The sequence below is a fragment of the Corylus avellana genome, chromosome ca7 (genome assembly GCF_901000735.1).
Source record: "Corylus avellana chromosome ca7, CavTom2PMs-1.0".
Taxonomy (NCBI): domain Eukaryota; kingdom Viridiplantae; phylum Streptophyta; class Magnoliopsida; order Fagales; family Betulaceae; genus Corylus; species Corylus avellana.
The window spans coordinates 378831-394551 of record NC_081547.1 but is presented as its reverse complement, the minus strand read 5'-3'; the positions used below and the strand labels follow the sequence as shown (position 1 = coordinate 394551).

The window sequence follows — 15721 nt, the reverse complement described above, 5'->3', positions numbered from 1 at the left end:
GTGATGCTGATTAGATATTCTTTTTTAACCATTTCACTTTGGTTCTATTTAAATTCACTAAGCATGACTACCTCTCATCAATGAAAAGAACATAAACAAAACCCAAAGAGGAGAGAGAAGTAGAATAAAAGGTTTTTTTACATGATCCTTTTACAAACTGGATGTAATTCTTCACATTCAGATAAGATATTGGCACTCCTGGTAACTTTATTAACACCCTTGGCACAATTTGATGTGTTTTAATTGGCTTCAGATTGTACCAAACGTATATATATATATATATATAATATAAGCAATTTAAACAACCCCACAACTTGCCTTGCGGCCAACTCACTAAATTAACCATATAAAAAAAGAAACGCCCTCCAAAACCATCCAAAATCGGCTTTTGGCGACACCAAAAAGCATCCTGATCCAATCTCCAGGTACAGTTTGATTAAAGAAACAAAGATTAAAACCCCCCACTTGCTAATATTTTCAAAGAATCCAATCAACCCACTTCACTCCAAACATGAGCGGAGCGCCTCCGGATTTAATTAATCACAATCAAACGAGAGACACTGCCGACCAGGTTAGTCCCCCCAACAGACTTCACGTGGATACCATCTAGCGGCATTCGTCACATTTTCCTTCAACGGACAGTCTTATCCCGTCCACGTCACCACTCGTATACCCTTTTCTCGAACTCGCTACTGTTGCCAAAACGACGCCGTAGCTCATCGAACGCTCCAGCTTCTCACCCTCCAAAACCTGCTTCCTCACCTCCTCTGGCAATCTCAACGTGTACCTCTCCGTGTTCTCCACCGGCGAGTGACCCGTCGAGTACGACCTCCGTAACTTCCCCGATGTCCCCGTTCTCGGTGGGCGGTTCACGATCTCTCCGCCTTGAGCTTCCTCAATATCAACCACAACGTGATTTTGTTCTTCGCCTAGTCGGGACCCCGAGTTTTCTTGGGTTGGTTCGTTGCTTGACTCTGTTGACTGCGATGAATTGGCGGCGATTCCATTGACCGCCGGGGCGACCTTAGCTCTGCAAACCGGACATGTCACCCGAGAAGTTAACCAGGTGTCAATACAATCGGAGTGGAAGACATGGTTGCATGTGGGTAACAAGCGCAGCGTTTCGTGGCCCTCGAACTCGCTCAAGCACACCGCGCACTCGAGCTCTCCTTTGCCGATCTTGAGACCCTTGACCATGGAGTAGGTGATCACCGGAAAGGTCTCGATCACCGATCGGTCTAGACCACGGCGTCGGGGGCGGTCTGGGCCATAGGAGGAGGCGTTGGGCAAAGAAGCATCGGCGGCGGCGGCGGCGGCGACGCGTGACCGGGCACATTTGCGGAGGTAGATGGAGAAGAAAGCCAAGAAGGCGAAGAAGCAGACGAGGGCGACTGTGACGATCATCATCGACGGTGTGATCTTCCAGTCGAAATCGAAGGAGCTCTCCGGTGATTCCGTACTTGGCTCCGCATTGGCGAGAAGGGACGCCTGCGCAATGAGGAGCGCGTGGGCCCATATGATCCTGCGAAGATCTTCGATCTTGACTCTCATTTCGGAAGTCAGAATTTGAGAAAACAAGCTGCTCGCTCCGTTGATTCAGTGTGAAGACTATATACTATTACTACTAGAGACTAGAGTCATCCAATGAAGACCAATTTTAAGAAGCAGGGGATATAAGAAGAAGAGCGCGGTGGCGTGTGGGTCGGCAAGGGGTGATATCAGGAGCATGGCACGTGGCAAGTGGTAAACAAGCTAGCTGGTGAGGGTTGTACCTGGGACAATGTGTTCGATTTTCGATTTTGGAGCATATAGCCCAATAATTAAGGTTCCGTCACACAAACATGGTATAGTCTAATAGGCTTTCACCTTTCGCTGTGGGTTACACGCGAGATTTTTTGTCCACTTCGTTTGTTGTTTTGTTTATTTTTCCTTGCATACGGAGGTGGCAAAGTGGAAATGAAGGATGGCAGAATGGGGGTCTCTAATTGTACAGAAGTTGTTGGAAGCTTCAGTTTAAATTGTCACCAAAGCATTACTTCTATTTACTTTTGGAGGATTTATCATTTATGTAGTAGTATGGGACGCTCCGCATGCGTAACTACTATTTCATTAGCAAAACAGATAATTGTTACTAAAAATAAGAAAAGTTGAAATAAAATAATTATTTTTTATTCTTTAATTTGGTATATTCCTTTATTTGGTTAATTATAATATGTTATATAATACAATTTTATTTGATAGTTTTAATTAAGGACTTTTTTTGTTGCAAGTTTTTAAGCATAAACAGTCATCAAATTTCCTTCTCATCTGCTCGAATGAAAACAGCCAAACCCCTTAATGATGAAAAAGGAAAAAATAATAATAATAATAATAAATGCAAGCTTTCTGTCTCCTTCTGCATCTTATTATTTTAAAATGAATGTTACACATTCTCACTCTTATATTTTTTGATATAACTTTTAATATTACTGCTAGATTTAATAGTAATAATGGAAGAGTGAATAATTTAACATTATTTTTCGACGTGATAATTTAATAGTGATACAATAATAATTTTAAAAAGCAATATAATATGAAAGTGAGAATGGAAGAGTAAAAGTATATGTAACATTTTTCTTATGCTAATTGTCATAAGTTGGATCACTACTGCACAAGTTTTTTATTTTTTATTTTTTTTATTTTTTACCACTATTGCACAAGTTATATATTATCTTTTTCAATCTTTTGTTTTTGGGTAACTCTCTTCTTTTTTCTTTTTTTTTTTTTTTTTTTTTTTTCATATCACCCTATTTCTTGTTCTACACATAATAAACATTTAATGCCTTTTAAACTAATGCATGCAGTTTTAGGAGATTTAAATTTCAAAAAAAATTTAGAAGATTTAATGAAGTGTTATTATTTATTTTTGGTAGTTTAAGGGAATATTATTTCAATTATTATAAGTTTGGAAGGACATTATGTGTAGTTTGAGATAATTATATAAGCTTAAATAATAAATAAATAAAAGTATGTATGGTCGAGTGGGGTTTTCCTTAATTTGTCCATTATTTGCCTGAGAACTAATGAACTATAGCTAGGAGCCCAACAGCAATTGCTTTTTGCGCATTTTCCTCTAGACTAATATTTTTCAACGCATCACCGCATGATGCTTTATTTTCTCCCATTGTTTTTGTGGCCTTTTTATAGTATCCAAGTATATCTCAAGTTCTAAACAAATCATACGGAGGGCCACAGACAATATCAAATGCCTATTTAAGGACTATCGCGGGGGCCATATGTTGCACCTCGATGGACTGCCATGTGCAATAATTATTCTTTAAAAACTCAATCACAGAGATCCAGCTGATCAATGATTATATTTTTATTAGTAATTGTATCTGCTCATAACAAAAATTATTATTTTATTTATCCTAATTTAAATATCCTCTTTTTTAGAACATTCTAAAATAAGTATTGCTCACTTTCTCATGGCCGTATAAATTCTATTTTATTTTTCACTTTTCCCATATTACTCTTTTTTTTTTTTTTTTTTTTAAAAGATGATTTTTATTATAAATTAATTTTAAGAAAACCATTGTAATGTTTATCTTCTTATTAACAAAAGTATATTCGTGAACAAAAGATTTTAAATTGGGATGGAAAGAATATATACTTTATAATGCTTGGGGTCTTTTATAACTTATAAAAATTGAGATTTTTTACATTTAAATTTTACAAAAATTCAAACAGCTAGCTTAAAAGATACCAAACTTGGTATCCATTTGTTCCGAATAAGTAGTTCGCACATCTTAAGAATAAGTGAGCCTTACAACCTTATTCTTTTAGACTAACCAAATTTTTATAATGAAGGCTTTCTGTAACTTTATTAATTGTATTGTACATGTAAACCCTCATAAACTATATTACACGTGTGTTTCTTCTTAAATTATATACGGTTCTAAATTAGAATAGCAACGAGCTGAGTGGCTAGGCATGGGGCAACATGGATGAAGACAGTGAGATGGCACAGTGGCACACCTTGTTTTGTCTCTGCTCCTTTTCTTGTTCCTTTGATAAAAGCTAAGAAAACATGTTTTAATACTGTAAGCTAACACATGAATAAAAAACCAAGAAGGAGCTAGCCAATTGTGTCCGGACCAAGCATTCAGCATTGTGGGGATAAGTGCAAAAGTTGAATGACGTGTCTATGGGCCCATTTAAAGGGGACAAAGGACGGAGAACTTCCGGAATGTTGTGTCCAATGTTTTGGGTTGCCTGATCAGTAGGTGGGCCTGAGCCTTACACTTTGAACAGCTTGGGACATGCTAAGGTACTTTTGCACCCATACCATCTTTTCTCATTCATCGATCGTCTGAATCATACATAGAATTTCAGAGATCTTTTACTCCGCAGACCGAGTTTTTCTGCAAAATGAACTGTCTAAATTCAACTATGTCATCAATAAATAATAAAAAAGCAAATAATAGTAATAATAATAATAATAATAATAAAAATAAAAATATGGGAGGCTGACTACCATCTTACTCTCAAGAAGATAGTCGGCCATTCAAAAGTGTGATTGAGGTAAGTTGACGAATCACTCACCCTTTAAGGGTGGTGGTTGGCCAGGATGGTTGCACTAATTTTGAACCTCCTAAGGACTTAGGGCCACTCACTTGATCTAGGATATTCATTTTAAATAAACAGAACAACTTAGATCATACGAATTGTAAAACTACCATAATAATAATAATAATAATAACAATAAAAGGCATATAGACTTTCATTCAATTTTTGTACCAACAGAAGCTTGATCCTTACAATTAACATCTCGATTTTGGCTAGAAACAGTGATGTATTTCATTTTTTAACGAACAAAAAGGTGCGTGTGGGAATGGGGATGAAACCACCCTGACTAGCAAAATTGTAAACAAAATAAATAATAATAATAATAATAACAATTTGCCCTTATTTTTTGAGAAACTAGGTCCTCTCCAATTCAAATTTCATTTGAACTTTAGAGGAACTGGCCCCCCTACACGAGAGTGGATAATAAATATGACAATATGATATTAGATTGCACATGCCATGTTTTTATTAGTTTGATGTGGAGAATATGAAAATTGGTTTTTATTTTTTATTTTTATTTTTTTGAGGGAAGTTGGATAACAAACATGAAGAAAGGACTAATTTGTTATAAGATCAAAATTCGGATCTTTAATTATCAAAATTAGAAGTTCATACCCTTATTTGTCATATGGGCATGCAAAACTGAGTGATTTTTAGGATATTTTCCCTTTTTTTTCCAAAAAAAAAAAAAAATCGACATTGGCCTCCCAAAGCCAAAAAAGTATTGAAATGCCGATCAAAAGAATTAATAATCTTCACTATATAAACCCCCGTATAATCTTCACTAGAAAATAAATTAATAAATCTTCACTATATATATATATATATATAAACTACCCCCAGAAGAGCTACACTACTCCTCCACCTCACCTTTACTTCTTCTTCTTCTTCTTCCACAACTATCATATTTGGCTGTCGCCGTGGGAAAGTGAGGCTTTGTATCCAAACGAGCTCGAAGTCCAGCAACCCAATTGTCCTCCTTGCATTGGGTGTCCCCACAACAACATTAGCAAGAGAAATGCGACGGGGTATTCTTCGTATTGCACTAGAGTGCGCACATATATAGTGATGATGCTTCGAATTGCTCTCTTTTGTCCGTGCCGGTGTGGACTATGTATTGCAATGGGAGGAAAGTTGGGTATATTGACGCACTTGGGCTAATGAGTGCGGTTGTTGTGGGTGCTGGCATGATTAGTATTGGGAGGGATCAGCTTAATTAATAAGGATGATGAGAATATGAGATAATGTACCTTAGGGCCAACTTTGAGAGAGTTTGTGGGTCACCTGATTCTCACTCTTTCCATTTGATCGATCCACATGGAATTACCATCGATCAGGAACTTAATTAGTATTTTCTTTTTTCGCTTTAGGTAATTAATTAACCTTGCTACCTAATTAAGTCCATGGAGATGGTTTAATTTATAGCCTATTTTTCCCCTCTCCTTTTTGAACTATATATATTTGCTTTTTAGTATACCTTTAACTTTCTTGGCCTACAAATTGTACCAATTATGAGAAAAACGTACGTTTCAGATATATGTTAACCAGCCCATCAGTATGCCCCCTTCATCAGGTACAGGTACGTACCATGGAGCAAAAATTGTCCCAAGTTTTTTGGAAGAGAATGTTCAGCTAATTAAGAGGATTTATTTTATTTTTATTTTTTTTTCTCTCCCTTCTCACTTAAAATGAATACTATTTTTCATGTTTGTGTCATGGGCGGCATTGTACATGGCATTTAATCAAAAAGAGAAGGGTGTTCAATAAGCTAATGGACAAGTCGTCCTCATGGCTCGGGCCTATCAAAATTGACTTTTGGGAATGCGATGAAGTAAGTAATTAATGATCATATGATAACAAAGTGTATACATGCAGACCACACTTATATATATATATATATATATATCATAACTTTTATGAAGGTTATAAAGGAAAAACAATGCAATTCTTTATGACAAAATTGATATACAATTCATTCTCTTTCTTCTCCCCGAATTCCCACCTTCACTAGATGATCTTTCCATTAATCACTGCATTTCATATCCTTCAATATTCCAACAGAATGGTAGGTAGTACTTAATATATTTATATCACAATAGATTTGACTTAAGAAGGGGTGTAAGCAGCTTCAAGCGAATCCGAGATGGATTCGTATAAACTCAATTCGTGCTCGACTCGCGTAATTATTAAATGAGTTATTCGTAAACATAAATTCTAACTTAAATATTAAACGAAGCAAGCTCGTATAAGCTCAGTTCGACTCATATAATTAACTTGTAAAACCACCAACTTTTGCATAATTTGACAAGTTGGTGGTCCTATATAACTAATGAATCCTGTCTCATATCTCTCATGTTATCTGTACGATTTTTTTAATAGAAAAGATGAATTTTACAGATCGTCTAGGAACACTGTTCCACGTCTCCTACACCAAGGACAAGGAGACATGTCACTGTCAGTATTTTGTATATTAATTATTGTAGGTTTATGTGGGGCTTTCATCAAAATGGGTAGGTAGTTGTATGAGCGCGCTGTTGCTTATTCCTTTTGAGTTATGTCCTTGTGGGATTTGGCTTACATGTTGTTATTAAAATAACAGCATGTATGCTGTAGCTTAATTAACGTAAGATGCACGTAGGCAGTAGATATCATTTAATCTTATCTTTCTTATATTGATATTATTATGTATGCTCAATTTCCGATCCATTAATAAACTTATCACTTATGGTGTCGTATATTCCACCATTCTCATCACCCACTTTGAAATAAAAGATTATAAATTCATACAATTGTTTATATTCAGACTTTTGATTATATGGAACAACGGCATTCCCATCAAAGTTGGGAAACTTATAAACTTCTTTCAATCAAGGCGACGCAAAACAAGTCGTGAATTATAGCCGGGGGCCCATGGCAATGACAATGGCCCACTTGAATGGACTTGTCATTGCCTCATTAACCATTCTTCTTGGGCCAACGTGCAACGGAATGTCCAACTTATTAGAACGGGGAAAAGAAGGAAAAGGAATAAACTAGTTGTAGTAAATGAATGAACAAATACGACATGTAGCATTACTCTGGACAATCTCTTTTAAAAAGAGGCAAATCAGTTCCGGTTCATGCGACCGCTGTTTGCACCGTTTTCGGGCGGGTGCTGTAGCGGTACCCGGAGGCCATGAACCCGGTATGGGTTTAGTGTACCAACCAGTCTGGTCAGGACTCAGGACAGGAACGCACGCTGGAATAACCGTTATTTCGGTTTTCAACTCTCTCAGACGTACGGCACCTACACCAAACGGTCGCCCGGAGTCTGGTTGTTGAAGCTAAAACGCAAAGCCTCAGAGGCAGAGCCCAACAACACACCAATCCCTCACTTGTTAGTCACACAAAAATATTTAACTTTTTCAACTGTCTCTACCTTCTCTTCAAATCTTCAACCCCTCAAAGAAAAATGTATTCTTGGGCTTTTCTTCACCAGCACCATCATTATCATCTTCTTGGTTCAGCTGTTTCATATATGTCATTTTCCATTTTTCATAAACCACCACACAGTTCTTATGAGACGCCCCAAACTTCCCACCAACCACTACAGACTTCCCACATCCGACCCAACTCGCCAAAATCTCCTCAACAACGATTCTGATACACCCAAAGATGGATTCAACTATTGGGTCTTTGGGTTTCTCAAGCGGTTTATGTCCGGAAGTGTGTTTCAGTGCTTACTTTTTACTGCTTTTAGGTTTTTGGGATTTTTGGAGGTGTGTTTGGGATGTGTTTGTGTTTATTTCTCTTTGGAATGTGTAGATAAAATCGACGGAGGGTCACGGACGGAGGCGGAAGAGAAGGTGTACTCTTGGTTATACGCCTTGGCCCAGTCGGATAAGGACTTGGTTTTTGAGTATGTACGATCCACCGAAAGAGGTGAGAATCTTCCTCTTTTTTTATTTTTTTTATTTTTTTATATATATTTTAGTTTTAGAATAGTTTGGGATGTTTGATACAATGCCAAGAGATTGGATATATTTATTTGTTGATTTAAAGCATATTTTATTTTCCTTTGAATTTTTATATTGCTCGTTCAAATGTTATATATTAACTATAGTGAATAAGTTTAGTATCCATAGTGAGAACCATTTTAAAAGGTAATTGGAAATCTTCACCATGGCAGATGGGATTTGATCCTTTATAGGAACTCATCAAATGCTCTTGTTTCACATATATATGTTGCGATGATTCCTACAGTTCTGTATCTGTTCCATTTCAAATATGAATCGGTTAAAGTTGGATGCCTAGTTCCTTTGACTAACAACAGGGAGAACATGTAACCATTGGTATCATCTAAATATATATTCCTAGCTCCATCATGAAGCTACTTGAAAGGGAGACTATCTGGGCAAATTCTAGTTATATTGGATGTTGCTAAAGAAAGCCAACGAGGATAATGGGGCATATAAATTGTAGTTATATTGGATGTTGCTAAAGAAAGCCAATGAGCATAATGGGGCATATCAATTCTTGGGTTTAGTTTGAGTTTATTTGGAAACCCCTGTAGAAATGTGTATAAGCACATTCAAACTATTTAGGAGCAGATCTAATAGACAATTGTATCTTCGTATGGAGCATACAAGTGTTGGTTCCATCTCTTGCATGAACGAAATCTTTCTAGGATAATCCTACTACTAGTGTATGATATCTCAAGAATGTACATAAACAAAATGTTACCGTGCACTGCAGCATTCCCTAGGAATATGATCAATCGTAGGCAAAATGCCAGTTTCCTCTACACATGCGAGTTTCTACTTCAGATTTTAGTTTGTACTGCAGTTACTTCCTATGCTTTCCACAGGATACTGAAAAGTTTTATTTACGATTTCAAAAATATTTAATATCCACATCTGGCAGAAATAATCAATAGGTTGGTGTTTGGGGTGGATTTTTTGCTTTCTGCTAGGGCATATCAAGCTTTGCGGTTTATAGTCCTGTTAGTTTAAAATGCAAGGAAGGCAATACTCAAGTACCATATTCTGCCAATATTCATTCACTCATTGTATTTCTCTGCTCTGGGCCTGGATCAGGATTGTCTTCTCTCTCTCTCTCTCTCTCTCTCTCTCTCTCTCTCCTTTCTCGTTTTTCGGAAAACAAGCATGCAGGATGACTATCTCAAGATACGATTTCTAGGATCATACTTTTCACCTGTAAGCAGCCAGATGCACTGTTTTGAAGTACATCAATTGAAACTGGATGACTCAAAGATAAAAAGAAACCAATTAAATCTTAAGTTACTGTGCTGACTATTTATACTGTCATGCAAATGCATCAAGCTATTGTTTCAGTATGTGTAACAATTTGTTAGTTCACTCACGAAATGAAAATAATTTATGTGGAGGAGTGGATCTAGACTTCTAGATGCCCAAGAACAAGCCTAAGTTGCTTTTTCCTTTAAGCATGAGAAATGCTTCAATCCCATTCAATTCCCTTAAATATATTTTTAAAAATAAAAAGTGAAATGCAAATCAAAAATAAAATAAAATGTACTTGCTAAAGTAGAACCAAAGTTCTCACACTGATTGATGAAGAGGGATAGAAAACCACTCTCTCCAAGAACAAGGGAACAGTTCTGTAAACAAGCATAATTTCTTTTGTAATATTATGCTCTGCATTTATGTATGAATTTTCTACCATAACTTTCTGCAGGACTAACCATTGTCAGGAAAAGAGGATGGGGGTTTCTAAGCATCTACAGTTCTCTCTCTCTTTTTCTTTTTTCTTTTTTTGGTGAAAAATCATTTTTTAGTCTTTTTCTTTTTTATTCTGTAATTATACTTTTCCTTTTCCTTTGATGAGATGACATTAGTTTTCCTTTTGCTTCTGCGCAGGCCTGAGCTTCACTGAAGCTGAGAGGCGATTGAAGGAAAATGGCCCAAATGTTCCTCTTGATTATTCTTTTCCAAGCTGGTGGCATCTTCTGTGGACTGCTTTTTTCCATCCTTTTAATATCATTCTCATTGTTTTGTCTGTGCTGTCATACATAACCAGCGACAATCCAAATGGATGCGTCATGCTTGTATTGGTTTTTATTAGTGTTTCCCTCCGATTCTACCAGGTTCTCTTTGCTTAAATTGTTCAGTCAATAGGTACTTTGCGTATCTTTTCTCAAATGTAGTCTTTTACTAATTTTCCACATGTTTTTCAGGAATATAGCAGTTCAAAGGCAGCCATGAAACTTTCAGAATTAGTAAGATGCCCCGTCAAAGTTCAAAGATGTGCAGGAAGAGTCGTTCAGACTGAATTAATTGTTCAAGTTGATCAAAGAGATGTTGTTCCTGGTGACATTGTTATTTTTGAACCTGGGGACCTTTTTGCTGGAGATGTGAGGCTTTTATCTTCAAAACATCTTGTTGTAAGGTATGCTACCTGGAAAGCTTTCCCCTTTCTGTAGATGAGTTTTTGAGTTCTTTCATTCCATTCTTCCTTTTTCCTCTACAGCCAAAATTTTAAATCACATGATCACATCCTGCTTCTTGAACAGTCAGTCTTCACTAACAGGGGAGTCCATGGCAACAGAAAAAACAGCTGACATCAGAGAAGATCAAAGCACTCCTTTACTAGAGTTGAAGAATATTTGCTTCATGGTGGGTATGGTTATTCCTGTGGTTGTTCTATTTGTGGTGGAAGTTATAGCTTCAGTTATACAGACAGAAATTTGAGGGGTCCCACCTCTCAAAGTTGCAAATTTGGGATTTAAGTTAACAAGAGTATCTGCATTTTTCTTTTTGGAATTATCATGAATACGTTAGGAAATATATGGATCATGGAATAGATTGCATTTGATCAAACACACTCATACAAACAGATAACAGTATTTTCTGGAATTTTTTTAAAAAGATATGTTCTTGATCTTTTCGATATTCACATAGATTTTAAATAATTAAACCATAGATGATATAATTAGGTTAAATGTATGACAAAATAATTCAATGACATTGTATGGCATCCTGAAGAAACATAACTTTTTCTAGAGGCTGTAAATGATAATTGAAATTATACTCCATGTCAAATATAAGATTTTTAGGACCCATACATGATACACGGCAGTCAAATGCACAAACTGCACTTTCTAGATTTTTAGGCTCCAGTGGGAATTTGTGAGAGAAGCAGATCTTTTTTTTTTTTGTGTATATAGGATACCCCTGTTACAGTTTCCTTTCCTGTAGAAGCATTATACCGTATTGCATTGATGGAAAAAAGTCCTAACTAGAATGCTTCAGAGAGGTCTCTTTTTTAATTTGTAATATGCCAACTTTTAGTATACAATCTGGATGTCCCTCCTTTCATATCATCTGTTGCAGATTGTTTACTACTACTGTTTTTTTTTTTTCCTTCGTTTCTTAACACTATTATGTTACAAATATTATCATCACAACCACTAGATATGCAACATCATTCAGCATTAGTTCCTAAAACCAGAGTGCAATAATTGAAGATGATGATCTTTTCTGTGCTTCTAAGTCATAAGTGTTTTAAATTTTTAAGTAACTATATCTGAACTGCTTTGTTTTAAGGGATCAACTGGTAGCAGGGTTTTGGGGTTCATCTATTTATTTTCGTTCACTTTAGAAGATCATTATTACTGGACGTACCCGACAGAAATAAGTGGGACAAGTTGCTTTGATACGATAGAGAATTTGATTTTCAAGCAAGGCCTTCTAGAATGTTTATGACCCCAAGAACCCAAAATTGAAAGTTGCTCACTGAAGTTATAAATTAGGAGGACCCTGATGACAAAAGGGAATGAAATTTGTTTTAAAAGGAAATTGGCTGTTGGGCCTTGGCTAAGGTGGTAAGAGGTGGGGTAGGATCTGGTAACATTTATCTCTTTTTGTTTCTTTAAATTTTCCTCAGAAGTTTGTCTTCTCATCACGGCTCTTTCATAACTGATTGCTGATTGGTTATTACAATTGAAATACTGAGAATATAATATGGGTTCTGATCACATCTTTCAGGGAACAAATGTGGTATCAGGTAGTGGAACTGGTCTAGTAGTGTCCACTGGATCCAAGACTTACATGAGCACCATGTTTTCAGCCATAGGGAAGAAGAAACCACCAGATGACTTCGAGAATGGTGTCCGCCGCATATCTTATGTGCTTATTGCTGTTATGCTAGTAGTAGTCACCATCATAGTCATAATTGATTACTATACATGCCATAATTTGAGCGAAAGTCTGCTTTTTGGAATGTCAGTTGCAAGTGCACTCACTCCTCAAATGCTCCCCCTAATTGTTAACATAAGTCTTGCTAAAGGAGCACTTGCTATGGCCAGAGATAGATGCATAGTCAAAAGCATAACTGCCATCCGAGACATGGGATCAATGTAAGTTTATATTTACTTGATAAGTTACTGGAGGATATTAAATACAAACATAAGTACATGACCACAGCTCCTTAGTATTCTTATACGATTGAGGGGGGTATCTGATCCTGAATATCAAAAACACCATCTTTTTCATCTTGAATACCCTGGTTAGCGTGACCCCCCGCCCCCCAAAAAAAAAAAAAAAAAAAGAGGAAGAAAAACCACAATCTATGAAGTCACTGCTGAAATCTTGCATGGTGGGTTACAGTTAGTAGGTCGAGTGTACAAAAGCATTACCATTTGATGAAACTTAACATTGCATCTGGTTGGTTGCCTGCAATCACAGAAAAGATGAGGGAATTCTTCATAACTTACACTACTTTTTTTTTTTTTTTGGCTTCATTGGCTTTAACTTCTAAGTTGTCTATTACTGAAACTATTTTTTTTTATAACCCTAGTTCACGTTCTCACGGATAAAAATGCTCTAACTCGTTTGATCATATTAATAGGTCTATCCAAACAATTGTATGGAGGAGGACATACTGTTCCGGTACAACGTGAACTAGGCTAACCAAGTCAGGTGTCTAGCAATTTCCATGAACTTGAAAAGGAAACATATTTACAGTTAGATGCTGAACTAGGAGAAGAGATACCCTTTTGAGTCTTAACCTGGTTCATGAACTCCTTTTTGTAATTATTAATTCATCAACATTTTCGTTTGAAACCACAACATTTAGTCCTATTTTTCATCCATTTGTTCTTTCTGTTCAGGGATATCTTATGCATTGATAAGACGGGCACACTCACCATGAACCGTGCCATCATGGTTGACCATCTTGACAGCGGGGGTTTACCCAAAGAAAAGGTTCTACAGTTTGCCTTCCTTAACTCCTACTTCAAGACTGACCAGAAGTATCCTCTGGACGATGCAATTTTGGCATATGTTTATACAAATGGATACAGGTTTCAGCCATCCAAGTGGAGGAAGATAGATGAGATCCCATTTGATTTCATACGACGAAGAGTATCTGTTATCATGGAAACAGAATCACATGCGGAAGATATAAATCTTCAATTTATCGACCGATTCATGGTAACAAAAGGAGCATTGGAAGAAGTAATGAAAGTTTCTTCTTTCATTGAGCATGTTGATACCGGTGCAATAACAAATTTATCTCCAGAAGACTGTCAGAGGATTCTAAGTATGGCAGAAGAGATAAGCAATAAGGGCTTACGGACAATAGGAGTAGCAACAAAGAGGCTGAAACCGGTGTGTCTGGATCTCTTTTCATGGTTACCAAATACCTAGTTGATGCAGACTAAGCAAATTTTAGTAGTTTTTTTTTCAATCTTCGTTTCTTTTGGCTCTCTTCTTCATATTATGTTAGCAGAAGTAAAACAGTATAGGCAACGATGAGAGTTTTTTTTTTTCTTTAAACTTATTTGCTCTTTTTGTCTCTCATGTTGCAGCAAATCAGTAACGGAAGCATGGCCAATGATGAGACTTGTGAATCAGACATGGTGTTCCTCGGCCTGATAACATTCTTTGATCCACCCAAGGACTCGGCAAAGCAAGCCTTGTGGCGGTTGGCGGAGAAGGGGGTGAAAGCGAAAGTATTAACAGGTGATTCACTCTCCCTGGCAATAAGGGTTTGCCAGGAAGTAGGCATCAAAACAACCCATGTAGTTACTGGGCCCGAGCTTGAGCTACTCGAGCAGGATTCCTTCCATGAGACCGTTAAAAGAGCAACAGTACTAGCTAGGCTCACCCCAACTCAGAAATTCCGAGTAGTCAAGTCACTGCAGACGGTTGGCAAGCATGTGGTCGGGTTTTTGGGGGATGGTGTAAATGACTCCCTCGCATTGGATGCTGCCAATGTAGGTATATCAGTTGACTCAGGGGTATCAGTTGCAAAAGACTTTGCCGACATCATCTTACTGGAGAAAGACCTCAACGTCCTTGTCGCCGGAGTTGAACACGGCCGAATTACTTTTGGGAATACTATGAAATACATAAAAATGTCAGCTATTGCCAATTTAGGAAGTATTCTTTCACTCCTACTGGCAACCCTGGTCCTTAAGTATGAGCCATTGACTCCAAGGCAGCTTCTTACACAAAACTTCTTGTATAGTGTGGGCCAAATTGCTATCCCATGGGACAAGATGGAAGAAGATTATGTCAAAACCCCAAAAAGATGGTCTAAGAAAGGCTTGCCCATGTTCCTATTATGGAACGGACCTGTGTGCACTCTTTGTGATGCAGCCACCCTCATGTTCCTTTGGATCTATTACAAGGCTATGGGTTCTATGGAGGTGAATTTCGTTCGTACTGCGTGGTTTATTGAAGGGCTTCTAATGCAGACTCTGATTATCCACTTGATCCGGACAGAGAAAATTCCCTTCATTCAGGAGGTTGCCTCATGGCCAGTGCTCTGTTCCACGCTTTTGATTTCTGCCATTGGAATCGCAATTCCTTTGACACCACTTGGGAAAGTCATGGGATTTGTTACCCTACCTTTATCATATTTTGGATTTATGGTTGTTCTGTTTCTAGGATACTTTACAATCGGCCAGGTGGTCAAGAGACTTTACATTTTTGTTTATAAAAGATGGCTTTAGATAACAGACTGAATTCACATGAGAACGTGCATTTGCACAATAAAACTGCTCGAGGATAGCGAAATTAGAGGAAGAAAATTTTCCCTTGTATCACACATGTAGCCTCCAAGTATTTACAGTATTATTGCCCTTTTTTCC

At 37.2% G+C, this 15721-nt stretch overlaps 2 protein-coding genes and 1 pseudogene across 2 annotated transcripts; 2 read left to right on the top strand and 1 right to left on the bottom strand.

The window, feature by feature from the left end:
• Positions 1–170: 170 nt before the first annotated feature.
• On the bottom strand, positions 171–2110 carry LOC132186753 (RING-H2 finger protein ATL32-like). Its single transcript, XM_059600786.1, has one exon. The coding sequence runs from the start codon at positions 1549–1551 to the stop codon at positions 607–609; it is 945 nt and encodes a 314-aa protein (XP_059456769.1). The 5' UTR covers positions 1552–2110; the 3' UTR covers positions 171–606.
• Positions 2111–4301: 2191 nt separating this feature from the next.
• LOC132186452 (protein MIZU-KUSSEI 1-like) lies at positions 4302–5978 on the top strand (annotated as a pseudogene).
• Positions 5979–7750: 1772 nt separating this feature from the next.
• LOC132186351 (uncharacterized) lies at positions 7751–15661 on the top strand. Its single transcript, XM_059600283.1, has 8 exons — positions 7751–8313; positions 8413–8529; positions 10485–10711; positions 10802–11013; positions 11138–11240; positions 12612–12982; positions 13736–14234; positions 14435–15661. The coding sequence occupies exons 1-8, from the start codon at positions 8166–8168 to the stop codon at positions 15581–15583; spliced, it is 2826 nt and encodes a 941-aa protein (XP_059456266.1). The 5' UTR covers positions 7751–8165; the 3' UTR covers positions 15584–15661.
• The last annotated feature ends 60 nt before the right edge of the window (positions 15662–15721 follow it).

Excerpts from the sequence above, each read along its gene's own strand:
- LOC132186753 (XM_059600786.1), bottom strand. The coding sequence starts at position 1,551 with ATGAGAGTCAAGATCGAAGATCTTCGCAGGATCATATGGGCCCACGCG.
- LOC132186351 (XM_059600283.1), top strand. The coding sequence starts at position 8,166 with ATGAGACGCCCCAAACTTCCCACCAACCACTACAGACTTCCCACATCC. Across the intron at positions 8,314-8,412 it reads CAAGCGGTTTATGTCCGGAA|ATAAAATCGACGGAGGGTCA; the intron begins GTGTGTTTCAGT and ends TGGAATGTGTAG. Across the intron at positions 14,235-14,434 it reads CAACAAAGAGGCTGAAACCG|CAAATCAGTAACGGAAGCAT; the intron begins GTGTGTCTGGAT and ends CTCATGTTGCAG.